Source organism: Scyliorhinus torazame, chromosome 5 (genome assembly GCF_047496885.1).
Source record: "Scyliorhinus torazame isolate Kashiwa2021f chromosome 5, sScyTor2.1, whole genome shotgun sequence".
NCBI lineage: Eukaryota > Metazoa > Chordata > Chondrichthyes > Carcharhiniformes > Scyliorhinidae > Scyliorhinus > Scyliorhinus torazame.
Genome location: NC_092711.1, coordinates 68,938,450 through 68,954,158, shown reverse-complemented (window position 1 = coordinate 68,954,158; position 15,709 = coordinate 68,938,450). Strand labels below are relative to the sequence as shown.

The 15,709-nt window shown below is 49.8% G+C and overlaps 1 protein-coding gene across 1 annotated transcript; it reads right to left on the bottom strand.

Annotated features, from left to right (window-relative positions):
* Positions 1–254: 254 nt before the first annotated feature.
* On the bottom strand, positions 255–9,289 carry LOC140418283 (uncharacterized). Its single transcript, XM_072501750.1, has 2 exons — positions 8,917–9,289; positions 255–2,077 (listed from the first exon to the last, which is right to left on the bottom strand). Exon 2 carries the CDS (start codon positions 1,644–1,646, stop codon positions 624–626), a length of 1,023 nt encoding a protein of 340 aa, XP_072357851.1. The 5' UTR covers positions 1,647–2,077; positions 8,917–9,289; the 3' UTR covers positions 255–623.
* Between the last annotated feature and the right edge of the window lie 6,420 nt (positions 9,290–15,709).

Genomic DNA, 15,709 nt, shown 5'->3' with positions numbered 1-15,709 from the left:
AAGGATGCTGGGTAATAGGGGCCAGAGGAAGGGATTGGAAGTGAGCCAATCAGAATGTCTGACTAGGTCAGGAGTGGTATAGGATGACCTATGGGAATCGTGTATGTGAAACTTGATACCATTTGAATTGATTTGCAGAGATCCCTTTGTCTCTTTGTTCATTCGCTTTCCGGGGTGTAGGAGACTAGATGTGTGTGTCTTATGCCTCTGTGAAATGAATCAAGCTTGCAAGCTAAATAAAATAACTAATGCTGTACCTGCAAATCCATCTCGACTTTTATTGAGGCCAGACTGACGGGTAAAGAAATTTGGGATTTAACAGTTAGCACATTTGCTTCACAGCTCCAGGGTCCCGGGTTTGATTCCCGGCTTGGGTCACTGTCTGTGCGGTGTCTGCGCGTTGTCCCAGTGTCTTCGTGGGTTTCCTCCAGGTGCTCCGGTTTCCCCCCACAGTTCAAAGATGTGCAGGTTAGATGAATTGGCCATGATAAATTGACCTTAGTATCCAAAAAGGTTAGGTGGGGTTATGGGTTAGGTTGGAGGTAACTTGGCTTAAGTAAGGTGCTCTTTGCAAGGGCCGGTGCACTCGATGGGCCAAATGCCCTCCTTCTGCACTGTAAATTCTATGATTCTGTTTCAGTGTGAACTCGCTGGTGTTTCCGCAGACTTGTTTTTCTTTTAAATCTCTTTTCACATTCAGAACATTTAAAAGGTTTCTGATCAGTGTGAACAAGTTGGTGTGAAGTCAGGTCGGATGACCGAGTGAATTTCTTCTCACACATGGGGCAAGTGTACGGTCTCTCCCCAGTGTGAACTCGCTGGTGTTTCAGAAGGTCGGATGAACATGTGAATCTCTTCCCACACATGGAGCAGGTGAACGGCCTCTCCCCAGTGTGAGTCCGTTGATGTGACATTAAATGCTTTTTACTTTTAAAACTCTTCTCACAGTCAGCACATTTAAAAGGTCTCTGATCAGTGTGAACAAATTGGTGTATCACAAGGTCGGATGAACATGTGAATCTCTTCCCACACACGGAGCAGGTGAATGGCCTCTCCCCAGTGTGAGTGCGTTGATGTATCAGTAAATTATTTCTGCTTTTATAGCTCTTCTCACAGTCAGCACATTTAAACGGTCTCTGGTCAGAGTGAACCTGATGGTGAGTCCGGAGGTTTGACAAATCATTAAATCCCTTCCCACATTCCAGACAGGTGAATGGCCTCTCCCCAGTGTGAGTGCGTTGATGTGTCAGTAAATTATTTCTGCTTCTAAAGCTCTTCTCACAGTCAGCACATTTAAAAGGTCTCTGATCAGTATGAACAAGTTGGTGTGTCTGGAGGTGAGATGCACAAATGAATCCCTTCCCACACACGGAGCAGGTGAACGGCCTCTCCCCAGTGTGAGTGCGTTGGTGTGTCAGTAAATAATTTCTGCTTTTAAAGCTCTTCTCACAGTCAGCACATTTAAACGGTCTCTCATCAGTATGAACAAGTTGGTGTGTCAGGAGGTGGGATGACAGAGTGAATCCCTTCCCACACACAGAGCAGATGAACGGCCTTTCCCCAGTGTGAATACGTCGATGAGTTTGCATTTCAGACGGAGAATAGCATCCCATCCCACAGTCCCCACATTTCCACGGTTTCTCCATGGTTATTGACAGGTTACCAGGTGTAGGTGGGATGCAGATTTGCAGTCACTGTCAGATCAGCCGTGAAGTTATTAAATGGTGGAACAGGCTCACGGGGCTGAATGTCCAATTGCTGCTTCTTGATTCCTTTGGTGCGAATGTCCTTATGTCTCTCCAACTTGGATCATCAGTTGAAGCCTGAGTACGGTGTCTCCCTGATGTAAATGCTGCAATTTAATTTCATGCTGTGTGATTGGTTAAAGCTCAGTTCCAGCTAACTGTGGAAAATTACTTTGATGTCTGTGTCTCGGTGCTTTTCCAATCACAGTGATTTTTGAATTTTTTCCCGAAAGACAAAACAGACAAACATTTCTCCTTCCACGTTGAAAGGCCGGTCCTGATGAATCAAGTGACTGTCAGATCTCGACATGATGTTTACATCTGCAAATATTCTGTAAAAGGAGATTACATTGAATTACTGTGAATATATAAGACACAAACAGGCCATTCTGTCACAGATTCTGCTGCTGTCCTTACTCGGGCCCCACACCTCAGGAAGGACATACTGGCACTGGAGCGGGTTCAGCGGAGATTCACACGGATGATCCCAGGAATGGTAGGCCTAACATACGATGAACGTCTGAGGATCCTGGGATTATATTCATTGGAGTTTAAGAGATTGAGGGGAGATCTAATAGACACTTACAAGATAATGAATGGCTTAGATAGGGTGGATGTAGAGAAGTTGTTTCCATTAGCAGGGGAGACTAGGACCCGGGGGCACAGCCTTAGAATAAAAGGGAGTCACTTTAGAACAGAGATGAGGAGAAATTTCTTCAGCCAGAGAGTGGTGGGTCTGTGGAATTCATTGCCACAGAGGGCGGTGGAGGCCGGGACGTTAGTGTCTTTAAGACAGAAGTTGATAAATTCTTGATTTCTCGAGGAATTAAGGGCTATGGAGAGAGAGCGGGTAAATGGAGTTGAAATCAGCCATGATTGAATGATGGAGTGGACTCGATGGGCCGAATGCCCTTACTGCCACTCCTATGTCTTATGGTCTTATACATCTCCGACTGTCACACCTATCAAATCTCAGCCTTTCAGCTGATTTTCGATTCCATTTTCTCTCATGTGCTTGTCCCGTTTCCTTTTGAAAACATCTCAGCAGTTTCCTCAACTCCTTCCCATGGTAATGAGTTGCACATTCTGAACATGTGATAAAAAATTTGTCCAAATTGCCCCCTTGGATTTATTCGTAACTATCTTGTAATTATGACTTGTTGTTTATTAATGGTCACTGATTTTGGACTCTCTCACATCGACCCCTCTCAAAAGTACTGATAATTTTAAAGAACTGATAATTTTAAAGATTTCTATCAGGCCACCGCTTAATTGGTTGTTTTCAATAGAAAAAAGGCCCCTCTCCATTTAATCTTTCCTGAGAGCTGTAATCTCATGTTACAAAAGTCATCACTGTCAATGCAGGATAGAAATCAACCTTTCTGTTGGATTGAGTTTTGTGGTAGTATGTATTAGGGGTCATGTGGGACTGGAAGCCCTAATGTCATTGGCTGACGGATCCCGGGTCCTGGTTGGCCGTTGAGCTCTAGCTCCGCCCTGAAGGCGGAGTATAAGAAGCCGGAGTCCTCACCCGCAGGCCATTCTACTATCGAGCTGCGGGGGAACAGACATGCTTAATAAAGCCTCATCGACTTCACTCTATTCGTCTCACGAAGTCTTTGTGCGCTACAATTTATTAAGCGTGCCTAAAAAAAAAAAGGACTATGGAGCTCAGGATCATTCCGGAATGCCTGAGGATCAGCCCCCACGCAGTGAACGTGGCAGCAGCCTTCAAGCACTGGCAGACTTGTTTCGAGGCCTACCTCAGAACGGCCACCGGCCGGGTCACAGAAGACCAAAAACTACAGGTCCTGCACTCGAGGGTGAGCACGGAGATCTTCTCCCTCATCGAAGACTCGGAGGATTTCCAGACGGCGTTTGCAGCACTGAAAAGTCTCTATGTCCGCCCAGTTAACCAAATCTACGCTCGCTACCAGCTCGCGACGAGACGGCAAGGTCCCGGAGAATCGATGGACGAATTCTACGCCGCGCTGCTGATTTTGGGACGAACCTGCAGCTGCCCTTCGGTGAACGCAAATGAACACACGGACATGTTAATGCGCAATGCTTTTGTGGCAGGTATGAATTCCTCCCAAATCCGCCAAAGACTTCTAGAAAGAGAGTCGCTAGGACTCTCAGAGGCCCGGGCCCTAGCAGCCTCCCTAGACGTGGCCGCGCGTAATACCCGCGCCTACGGCCCCGACCGCGCGGCAGCCCATTGGGCTCCGTACGTACCCGTCGCGACAAACCCACCCCCCACCCTCCCCGGACACCCCACAGGCTTGCGCGGTCCAAACGCCAAGTCGCACCGGGGGCGCCCGCTGCTATTTCTGCGGCCAGGCGAAACACCCCCGGCAGCGCTGCCCGGCCCGCGCAGCGATCTGCAAGAGCTGCGGGAAAAAGGGCCATTTCGCGGTTGTGTGCCGGTCCCGTGAGGTCGCCGCTGTCCCGGGAGAACAGGGAGCCCTGCAAGCCGTTTACGCTCCCCACCCGCAGGCGCAGCCGCTCTGGGTCCCGACCACCGCGGTCCCGGGAGAACAGGGAGCCCTGCACGCCGCTTACGATCCCCAACCCCCCCCCCCGCGCACCCCATGTATGACCCGCCGGCGCTACCACTTTGGGTCCCGACCACCACTCCCCACGGAGAAGAGGGAGTTCTGGCCGTCTCTAACGCCCCCCTAACACCCCCCCGCGCCCCACGTCTGACCCGCCGGCGCTACCAACTTGGGTCCCGACCACCGCTGTCCCCGGAGATGAGGGAGCCCCGTGCGGTCCTAACGCTCCCCAACCCCCCCAGCGCCCCATGTGCGACCTGCAGACGCCGCCATTTTGGGTCCCGGCCACCACGAGGGGAGGAAGGGCGCCGCCATCTTGGACCACCCCAAACCTCTACGACGCGTGGGGGTGGCCATTTTGTCCACCCCCGCCACCATCTGCGATGTATGGGGCGGCCATTTTGTCCACCCCCGCCGCCATCTGCGATGTATGGGGGCGGCCATTTTGATCATCCCCGACGCCATCTTGGACGGCAACAATGGACCCCACTCCACTACTACAACCACGTCTCGCTTCAATTACGCTCGATCAAGCTCGGCCCCGGACACTCCAGACGACGACGACAACGGTGCTAATAAACGGCCACGAGACACCATGCCTAGTCGACTCCGGGAGCACGGAGAGCTTTATCCACCCCGACACGGTAAGACGCTGTTCCTTGACCACCTATACCAGCGCACAAAAGATTTCCCTAGCTGCAGGATCCCACTCCGTACAGATCCAAGGATTCTGCATAGTTACCCTAACGGTGCAGGGGAGGGAGTTCAAAAACTACAAACTAAACGTCCTTCCCCAACTCTGCGCCCCCACCTTACTGGGATTAGATTTCCAATGCAATCTACAGAGCCTTACGTTCAAATTCGGCGGCCCAATACCCCCACTCACTATCTGCGGCCTCGCAACCCTCAAGGTGCAACCCCCGTCCTTGTTTGCGAACCTCACCCCGGATTGCAAACCCGTCGCCACTAGGAGCAGACGGTACAGCGCCCAGGACCGGACCTTCATTCGGTCCGAAGTCCAGCGGCTACCAAAGGAGGGCATAATCCAGGCCAGCAATAGTCCCTGGAGAGCGCAGGTGGTAGTAGTGAAGACAGGGGAGAAACAAAGGATGGTCATAGACTATAGCCAGACCATCAACAGGTACACGCAACTAGACGCGTACCCTCGCCCCCGCATATCCGACATGGTCAATCGGATTGCCCAATATAAAGTCTTCTCCACCGTGGACCTCAAGTCCGCCTACCATCAGCTCCCCATCCGCCCAAGTGACCGCAAGTACACAGCCTTCGAGGCAGACGGGCAATTATACCATTTCCTAAGGGTCCCATTTGGCGTCACAAACGGGGTCTCGGTCTTCCAACGGGAGATGGACCGAATGGTTGATCAACATGGGTTGCGGGCCACGTTCCCGTATCTCGACAATGTAACCATCTGCGGCCACGACCAGCAGGACCACGACGCCAACCTCCAAAAATTCCTCCAGACTGCCAAAGCCTTGAACCTCACGTACAACGAGGACAAGTGCGTTTTTAGCACCAATCGGCTAGCCATTCTGGGCTACGTAGTGCGCAATGGGATAATAGGCCCCGACCCCGAACGTATGCGCGCCCTCATGGAATTTCCCCTCGCGCACTGCTCCAAAGCCCTGGGGTTTTTTTCATACTACGCCCAGTGGGTCCCCCAGTACGCAGACAAGGCCCGCCCCCTAATACAGACCACTACCTTCCCTCTGTCGACAGAGGCTTGCCAGGCCTTCAGCCGCATCAAAGCGGATATCGCAAAGGCCACGATGCGCGCCATCGACGAGTCCCTCCCCTTCCAGGTCGAGAGCGACGCCTCAGACGTAGCTCTAGCAGCCACCCTTAACCAAGCGGGCAGACCCGTGGCCTTTTTCTCCCGGACCCTCCACGCCTCAGAAATCCGCCACTCCTCAGTGGAAAAGGAAGCCCAAGCCATAGTGGAAGCTGTGCGACATTGGAGGCATTACCTGGCCGGCAGGAGATTCACTCTCCTCACTGACCAACGGTCGGTAGCCTTCATGTTCGATAATGCACTGCGGGGCAAAATCAAAAACGACAAGATCTTAAGGTGGAGGATCGAGCTCTCCACCTTCAACTACGAGATTTTGTATCGTCCCGGAAAGCTGAACGAGGCGTCCGATGCCCTATCCTGCGGCACATGTGCCAACGCACAAATTAACCGCCTCCAAACCCTCCACGAGGACCTCTGCCACCCGGGGGTCACTCGGTTTTTCCACTTTATCAAGTCCCGCAACCTCCCATACTCTTTAGAGGATGTCCGTACAGTCACAAGGGACTGCCACATCTGCGCGGAATGCAAACCGCAATTTTTCAGTCCGGATGGTGCGCACCTGATTAAGGCTTCCCGCCCCTTTGAACGCCTTAGTCTCGATTTCAAAGGGCCCCTCCCCTCCACCGACCGCAACACATACTTTCTTAATGTGGTGGACGAATACTCCCGCTTCCCATTCGCCATTCCCTGCTCTGACATGACCGCGGCCACAGTCATTAAAGCCCTGAACACCATCTTCACACTGTTCGGTTGCCCCGCATATATCCACAGCGACAGGGGGTCCTCTTTCATGAGTGACGAGCTGCGCCAGTTCCTGCTCAGCAAGGGCATAGCCTCGAGCAGGACGACCAGCTACAACCCCGGGGGAACGGGCAAGTAGAGAGGGAGAACGACACGGTCTGGAAGACCGTCCTACTGGCCCTACGGTCCAGGGACCTCCCAGTTTCACGGTGGCAGGAGGTCCTCCCGGACGCTCTCCACTCCATCCGGTCGCTATTATGTGCGAGCACTAATCAAACGCCTCATGAGCGTCTCCTTGTCTTCCCTAGGAGGTCCTCCTCTGGAACGTCGCTGCCGACCTGGCTGGCGGCCCCAGGACCCATCTTGCTCCAAAAGCATGTGCGGGCACATAAGGCGGACCCGTTGGTCGAAAGGGTTCACCTCCTCCACGCGAACCCGCAGTACGCTTACGTGGAGTACCCCGACAGCCGACAGGACACGGTCTCCCTGCGAGATCTGGCGCCCGCCGGCAACACACACCCCCCCGACACCATTCACCCAACCCCCCCCCTTCCTGCCACCGCCGCACCCCGCGACCTCCCACTTCCCAGGAGGATCGGTTCCCCTCCCCTCAGGCCCGACCAAGAATAAAGCCCAAGCGGAAACCGTAAGGATCCCGGAGACGACAACACCGGTACAAGCACCACCACCACCACCGGGGCCGCGGCGATCGACACGGACGACCAGACCGCCCGACCGACTCGTGGCGTCGATCTAAATCAATGTATGGACTTTTCACAAGAACATTTTGCTTTTCTCCCGATACCTTCTGTAAATAGTTGAAACAGGACAAAATTGTACAATACTGTATTGCCATGTGACTGTTTTTTCCTCCCAGGACCAGCCCTGTAAACCCTTACCACCATACGAAGCATCACCCCGCCGGGTTCATTTTTGACAAGGATTGAGTTTTGTGATAGTATGTATTAGGGGTCATGTGGGACTGGAAGCCCTAATGTCATTGGCTGACAGATCCCGGGTCCTGGTTGGCCGTTGACCTCTAGCTCCGTCCTGAAAGCGGAGTATAAGAAGCCGGAGTCCTCCCCCGCAGGCCATTCTACTATTGAGCTGCGGGGGAACAGACACGCTTAATAAAGCCTCATCGACTTCACTCTATTTGTCTCACGGAGTCTTTGTGCGCTACAAGTTTATGATGCGTAACTTCTCCAATTCTAACCCCCTGTAAAAGGAGTTTACAATAGTGTACAACAGGCAATTCTAGTTTCTCTGGAACATTTTTTCCTCTCTTGTTCCCCCAAAGCTGTAAATCCCCATCCCACACAGTCTCCCTCCTCCCTGGGCTGAAATCCAAACCCATCTCACCATTGGCACCATTTCTTTCCTCCACTCCCAGTTTTCTCCCTCCCTCTCCTCTGCCTGGGTTCAGTTCTCCAGCTCCTGTCTGCAGACTGACAATAAAACCAATGGGTCTTATTGGGGGTTTGGGGCCTCCAGCGGGTGTTTGTGAATCCTCCCCGCCCACCTGCCAGGGTTTCCTTCCTTGCCAGAGATCAGAGTCCTCATTGATTTGAGTAAAAAGTGGAAGCTCTTATTTCTTATCGCCCCTCCCCCATCCTCTGATGTGAACCATCCTCCAGTGTCTGCAGGATGGTGCCCGATAACCTGGGCCTGTTCCCGGGAGGGAGAAGCTCCGCAGCTGCAAACCAGGGAGCTGACAATGATGGTGAAGGGTTTGCTCCAGCTCACAATGCCCGGGGACTGATTGACGGCAGGTTCGGACCAATAGGGAGAGGAGGCGTGGCTGAGGGACCGAAAGAGAGCGGCTGGTCCTCCAACCAACCAGAATGAATGGGAGGCGGGGCAACGCAGGGGCGCTCGATCCGTGCGCATGCGCACTGCCCCACACTTCGTCCACCCGGGCCTGTGTTGGGGAAAATCCCGAGCAGCTTTCGCCGGTTCAGCTGCTGTATCCGAGCTTCGTATTCGGGGCTTGGAGCCTGAACGGAGTTTTTATGAAGCCGCCGGACACATCCGCCGCCTCAATCCCTCCCTCATGACTTACCCGGCGGTAGCAGATCGGACTGAGAATTTCCGCACAACCGTCTCAACCGGAGCTACTCCAGGCACTGCGCATGCTCCAGCCCACCATGCCCTGGGAGTGATTGACGGCAGCTCCGGGCCATTTGGAGTAGGGGGCGGGACTGGAGAACAGAGCGGGAGCAGCTGGTCCCCCAACCAATCGGAGTGAATGAGGGGCGGGGCTCAGCCCGGATCTCCCTCATTGGCTGAAAGTCTGCATCATTTTGAAAGTTGATTTGTCTCAACTCCAGGAGAAAACTGGAGCTTTGTATTTGTGGATTTAAACAGATTCTTCATGTTGTTCCAGGAAAGTGGGGCCTGTGGAATGTCAGGTTTTACACAGCACACCGTCAGCCTGCAGTTTCGCGCTGGGTAAAGAATCTGCAAACAAGGCAAGAGAATAAACAATTAATGGTCGGACCCTAGAGGATCAGAGGGACCTTGGTGGGCATATCCATCGGTCCTTGAAGACAGGAGGACAGGTAGATAGGGGGATTAAAAAGCAATATGGAATACTTGCCTTTATTAACTGAGGCATAGACTATAAGAGCAGGGAGGTTATGATGGGGCTGTAAAAAATGCTGGTTAAACCACAGCTGGAGTAGTGTGTGCAGTTCTGGAAGGAAGTGATTGCAATTGAGAGGATGCAGAGTAGATTCACCAGGATGGCCTGGGCTGGAGTATTTCAGCAAGCAAGAGAGACTGGATCGGCTGGGATTGTTTTCCTTGGAGCAGAGAAGGCTGAGGGGAACCTGATTGAGGTATATAAAATTATTGAGTGAATTAGTGGTGAATAGATGGGATGAATAGGAAGGAATCTTTCCTCTGAGTGGAAGGGTCAATAACCAGTGGGCATAGAAGGGAACTTTCCCCTTACCGGAGGGGTCAATAAGCAGGTGCATAGATTTCAGGTAATGGCAGGAGGTTTATAGGAGATGCGAAGAAAAACTTCTTCACCCAGAGGGTGGTGGGAATCTGGAACTCACTGTCTGAAAGTGTGGTAGAGAATGTAAACTTCACAACATTTAAGAAGTATTTAGATGAGCATTTGAAATGCCATTGCATGGAAGGCTACGGACTAAGTGCTGGAAAATGGGATTAGAGTAAATAGGTGCTTGATGGCTGATGGAGACCCGATGGGTCAAAGTGCCTCTTTCACTCCTGGAAAAACTCTCTGACTCAAATCGTACCATTCAAATCAATGGAATTCTCAGGAACCACATTGGGGAGGAAGGTTGCTTACACCTAATGATAAGCAGCACACGCACAAGCAGCAAGACACATAACTTTGGTCAGACAAAGTTGGTCAGACAAGATTTTCCCATTTGAAATCCATATTGACTATTCATTGTTATGTTTATCTTTTCCAGATTTTAAAAGTTCCCTCCTTTACTCAGGATTCGATTATTTACCAATGTGCAGCTAATTGTTTCATAATTTCCTGGGCATGTTCTGGCCACCATTTTAATTATAGGAATTACATTACTGAGCTGCCAGTCTTTTAGAACTGAACCTTTTTAATGAATTATTAAATTTGAGCAGTAATGTCCCTCCCTGCAAATCTTTTAAAATACATGGATGTAATCCATTCAGATCAGGGGCTTTATCCCCTTTGAGTTTGATTAGTGCAATCAATAATCACCTTATCATTCAATGTCCTGTTGACCTGTTCTATCTCCCTGGGAAACAATGATGCAAAGTAATTATTTAATATTTCTGTTATTTCTCCATCGTTCCTGGTGATCTTCTCCTGTCTGAACCTTAATGCTCCCTCAATGCTCCTTCATGCTTCACAGCACCAGGGTCCCAGTTCGATTCCCGGCTTGGGTCGCTGTCTGTGCGGAGTCTGCATGTTCTCCCTGTGTCTGTGTGGGTTCCCTCCGGGTGCTCCGGTTTCCTTCCATAAGTCCCGAAAGACGTGCTGTTAGGCAATTTGGACATTCTGAATTCTCCCTCAGTGTACCCGAACAGGCACCAAAATGTGGTGATGAGGGGCATTTCACAGTAACTTCATTGCAGTGTTAATGTAAGTCCCTATGTGACAATAAAGATTATTATTATTTACTTTCCTCCTAATGTTAACTGGCTGGAGTTTAATCTTCAAGATATATGTTGGTTTTTGTGATGGCAGGGTCCCTTTTTAAAAGCATCATCTGTGATCTTATCCTTCGATTTAAGACCTCCCAAAGAAACTGATGAACAATAAAATTATGAATTTTTACTTCAGTCCTAAGTTGTTTTTGTAAAAAACTCTGCAATTCAGTGCCTGAACGCTTCCTCTGATTAACATCTCCAATTAGAAAATGCTGATCAATCCTCACTGACAATCCTTACTGACTGACACATTCTTCACGGTGCCACCTCCATTATGAAAGTAAATTATCAAAGAAAATATAACAGGTCAATATTTTACAAGAACATCAATAAAACAAAAAATAATAATCTTTATTGACAAAAGTAGGCTTACATTAACACTGCAATGAAGTTACTGTGAAAATCTCCAAGTCGCCACACTCCGGCACCTGTTCAGGTGAAAGCTCAATTCTCCTAACAAGCACGTCTTTTGGGGAGAACGTTCAGACTGCATAGGCAGTGACCCAAGCGGGAATCGAACCCGGGACCCTGGTGCTGTGAAGCAACAGTGCTAATCACTGTGCTACCGTGCCACCCTAATGATGATGTTTGATGCACACGTTGTCACGATAGTGACCGATTGGCAGCAACCTCTTCCCAGTCATTATGATCAATGCTTATTACATAAGTGGAGATTGAACAGGAGTGGAGTAAATTCAGAGACAGGCAAGGCAGCACCCAGTTATTAGCCTTGACCAGAACATCAGCTTTCTCAGCATTGGTTCTCCAGCGTTATTAAAGCTCTCGAATGTCTCACAGGAAGATCCTGGTGCATCCTCAACCACCAATAGTAATTATATATAAAATCTAGGATTTGAAATACGTGAAGATTGGAGGTATGATCAATAAGTCTGCAGATGGAAAATTGTTGGTGTGGGAACTAGCGAGGACAAAAGCCTTAAATCACAGGATGATACAGATGGGCTGGTCATATGGGGGCAGAACAGTCGCAAATGGAACTTAACCAGGAAACCAAGGCTCTTGTACAAAGTCAGTACAGACATGACAAGACCATAAGACATAGGAGCGGAAGTAAGGCCATTCGGCCCATCGAGTCCACTCCACCATTCAATCATGGCTGATTTCAACTCCATTTACCCGCTCTCCATAGCCCTTAATTCCTCGAGAAATCAAGAATTTATCAACTTCTGTCTTAAAGACACTCAACGTCCCGGCCTCCACCGCCCTCTGTGGCAATGAATTCCACAGACCCACCACTCTCTAGCTGAAGAAGTTTCTCCTCATCTCTGTTCTAAAGTGACTCCCTTTTATTCTAAGGCTGTGCCCCCGGGTCCTAGTCTCCCCTGCTAATGGAAACAACTTCCCTACTTCCACCCTATCTAAGCCATTCATTATCTTGTAAGTTTCTATTAGATCTCCCCTCAACCTCCTAAACTCCAATGAATATAATCCCAGGATCCTCAGACGTTCATCGTATGTGAGGCCTACCATTCCTGGGATCATCCATGTGAATCTCCGCTGGACCCGCTCCAGTGCCAGTATGTCCTTCCTGAGGTGTGGGGCCCAAAATTGCTCACAGTATTCTAAATGGGGCCTAACTAATGCTTTATAAAGCTTCAGAAGTACATCCCTGCTTTTATATTTCAAGCCTCTTGAGATGAAAGACAACATTGCATTTACTTTCTTAATTACGGACTCAACCTGCAAGTTTACCTTTAGAGAATCCTGGACTAGGACTCCCAAGTCCATTTGCACTTCAGCATTATGAACTTTGTCACCGTTTAGAAAATAGTCCATGCCTCTATACTTTTTTCCAAAGTGCAAGACCTCGCACTTGCCCACGTTGAATTTCATCAGCCATTTCTTGGACCACTCTCCTAAACTGTCCAAATTTTTCTGCAGCCTCCCCACCTCCTCCATACTACCTGCCCCTCCACCTATCTTTGTATCATCGGCAAACTTAGCCAGAATGCCCCCAGTCCCGTCATCTAGATTGTTAATATATAAAGAGAACAGCTGTGGCCCCAACACTGAACCCTGCGGGACACCACTCATCACCGGTTGCCATTCCGAAAAAGAACCTTTTATCCCAACTCTCTGCCTCCTGCCTGACAGCCAATCGTCAATCCATGTTAGTACCTTGCCTCGAATCCCATGGGCCCTTCTTTTACTCAGCAGTCTCCCGTGAGGCACCTTATCAAAGGCATTTTGGAAGTCAAGATAGATAACATCCATTGGCTCTCCTTGGTCTAACCTATTTGTTATCTCTTCAAAGAACTCTAACATGTTTGTCAGGCACCACCTCCCCTTACTAAATCCATGCTGACTTGTCCTAATCCGACCCTGCACTTCCAAGAATTTAGCAGCAGGGGTAGGCCATTCGGCCTATTGACACTGCTCTGCCATTCAATAAACGCTGATCCGAATGTGCCATTAATTACATTTTCCTGTCTGCCCCCAAAACCTTTGACCCCCCAGTAGATTAAAAAAAGACGAACTCAGCTTTGAGTATATTCAGTGACCCAGCGCTACTGCTCTCTGCAAAAGACAATTCCACAAACTCAGCCTTGACAAAGAATCATCCAGGCTCAAAACGTTAGCTGCCTTTTCTCTCCACAGATACTGTCAAACCTGCTGAGATTGTCCAGTATTTACTGTTTTTGTTTCAGATTCCAGCATCCGCAGTAATTTGCTTTTATCCACAGACTGATGAGCCTCTGAGGGAAGACATTTCTCCTTATCTCAGTGTCAAATTGAAGAACTCTTATCTTTAAACTGTCCCCCTTAGTTCCTGAATCCCCATGTGGGAAATATTCTTTCATCAAAACACCTCAGAATCTTAGATGTTTCAATAAGATCACCTCTCATTCTTCTAAACTCCATCAGGTACAGACCAATCAGGTTCAATCTTGCTCCATAAAACAAATTCTCCTATCCCAGAAATCAGACTAGTGAAACTTCACTGAACTGCCTCCAAAGCAACTTCAAAAACAAGGTGGGAGTAAAGCCCTTTGGACTGCTTGTTTGCTGGCCCCTCCCGGGTTGAGGGCCTGGCCCAGTCTTACCAACTGATAACATCTGCCTTCAGCAAGGACACAACCCTCCTTATTCTATCCGGTGTGCTTGTTCCGGGGCACGGGGATTGAGTGGGCAGTGTGTTTGCTGAGCCTCCTCCCGGCCTGAAGACTCCACACAGGAGCAGGGAGGAGGTGGATTCTATTGGGTGTTGTTCCAGGGTGGGAGCACGGACTGTGTTTTTGCTGAGTCCTACTTTGGCCGAAGACCTCGCGAACCAGTGCCACTTATCTCCTTGTGAACCTGCTTCGGGGCTTGGCGAAGCGCGTCATTTCTTGCTCCAGGCAACGGGCAACCGAGGGGGTCATCTGATCAGACTGGTTTCCTCTTTTCCGTGGCTACATTCGCAGCTGGGTGTCCCTAGAAAGGGAGCTGCAGTGTCCATGGGCACCATCAAAGCCTTCCATGCCCGGTGGGCACCGCAGGGGTTGGGGTGCTTTATTGACCCCTTTAAATGCACTCTCATTAGATGTTTTTAAGTTTCTGCTGATCTTTGTTACATTCGGGGAGTGCCCCTAACTGGAGCGGCCCTTTTTGCTTTGTCCCTAAGTTTGTTTCCTTTGTTCTATTTTGTTGGTGGACCTCAAAAGAGTGGCCAATCCACCTGGCCTGCACATCTTTGGGTTGTGGATGTGAGACCCACGGAGACATGGGGAGAATGTGCAAACTCCACACGGCAGTGACCCGGGGCCGGGATCGAACCTTGGTCCTCAGCACCGTGAGGCAGCAGTGCTAACCACTGCCACTCTTTGTCATGATGGTTCCATTCCTATTTTATCACACACCTCCCAGTGACATCCATTGCAACACAGAAACTTCAAAATATCAATGCTATCTTGCCCTCCTATTATTGTCTGGTGATAACAGTAACAGAGTAACACACACCAGAATTGGAATATCAGATAGGTTGTTGTCTAATAATAATAGTGACAGAGTAACAGACATCAGAATTGGAATAACAGGCAGGTTATTGTCTAATCATGACAGAGTTACGGGGGTGGCTCGGTAGTTAGCACTGTTGCCTCAAGCACCAGGTACCTGGGTTTGATTCCGACCTTGGGTCACTTTCTGTGTGGAGTTTGCACATTCTTCCCGTGGCTGCAAAGATTTCCTCCCACAGTCCAAAGATGTGCAGGTTAGGTGGATTGTCAGTGCTAAATTGTCCCTGGGTGGGGTTACGGGGTGGGGGTTTGGCCAAGGTAGGGTGATCTTTCAGAGGGTCGGTGTAGATTCACTGGGCCGAATGATCCCCTTCAGCAATGTAGGGATTCTATGATTCTACACTGGATCCAAAGATGTGTTCATTCACACACTGCAGCCTGACTTGTTGGAACATACACTGTGTTTGTTCCTCTCAAAGTGAGTGAATCCTTTTGCTGTTTCTCCTCTGGGCCCCATCTCCACTATTATTGTCTGATTGCCCCCCAGACAGGCTGAAAATAGATAAGTCCCTGGGACCTGATAGGATTTATCCTAGGATTCTCTGGGAGGCCAGGGAAGAGATTGCTGGACCTTTGACTTTGATTTTTATGTCATCATTGGCTACAGGAATAGTGCCAGAGGACTGGAGGACAGCAAATGTGGTCCCTTTGTTCAAAAAGGGGAGC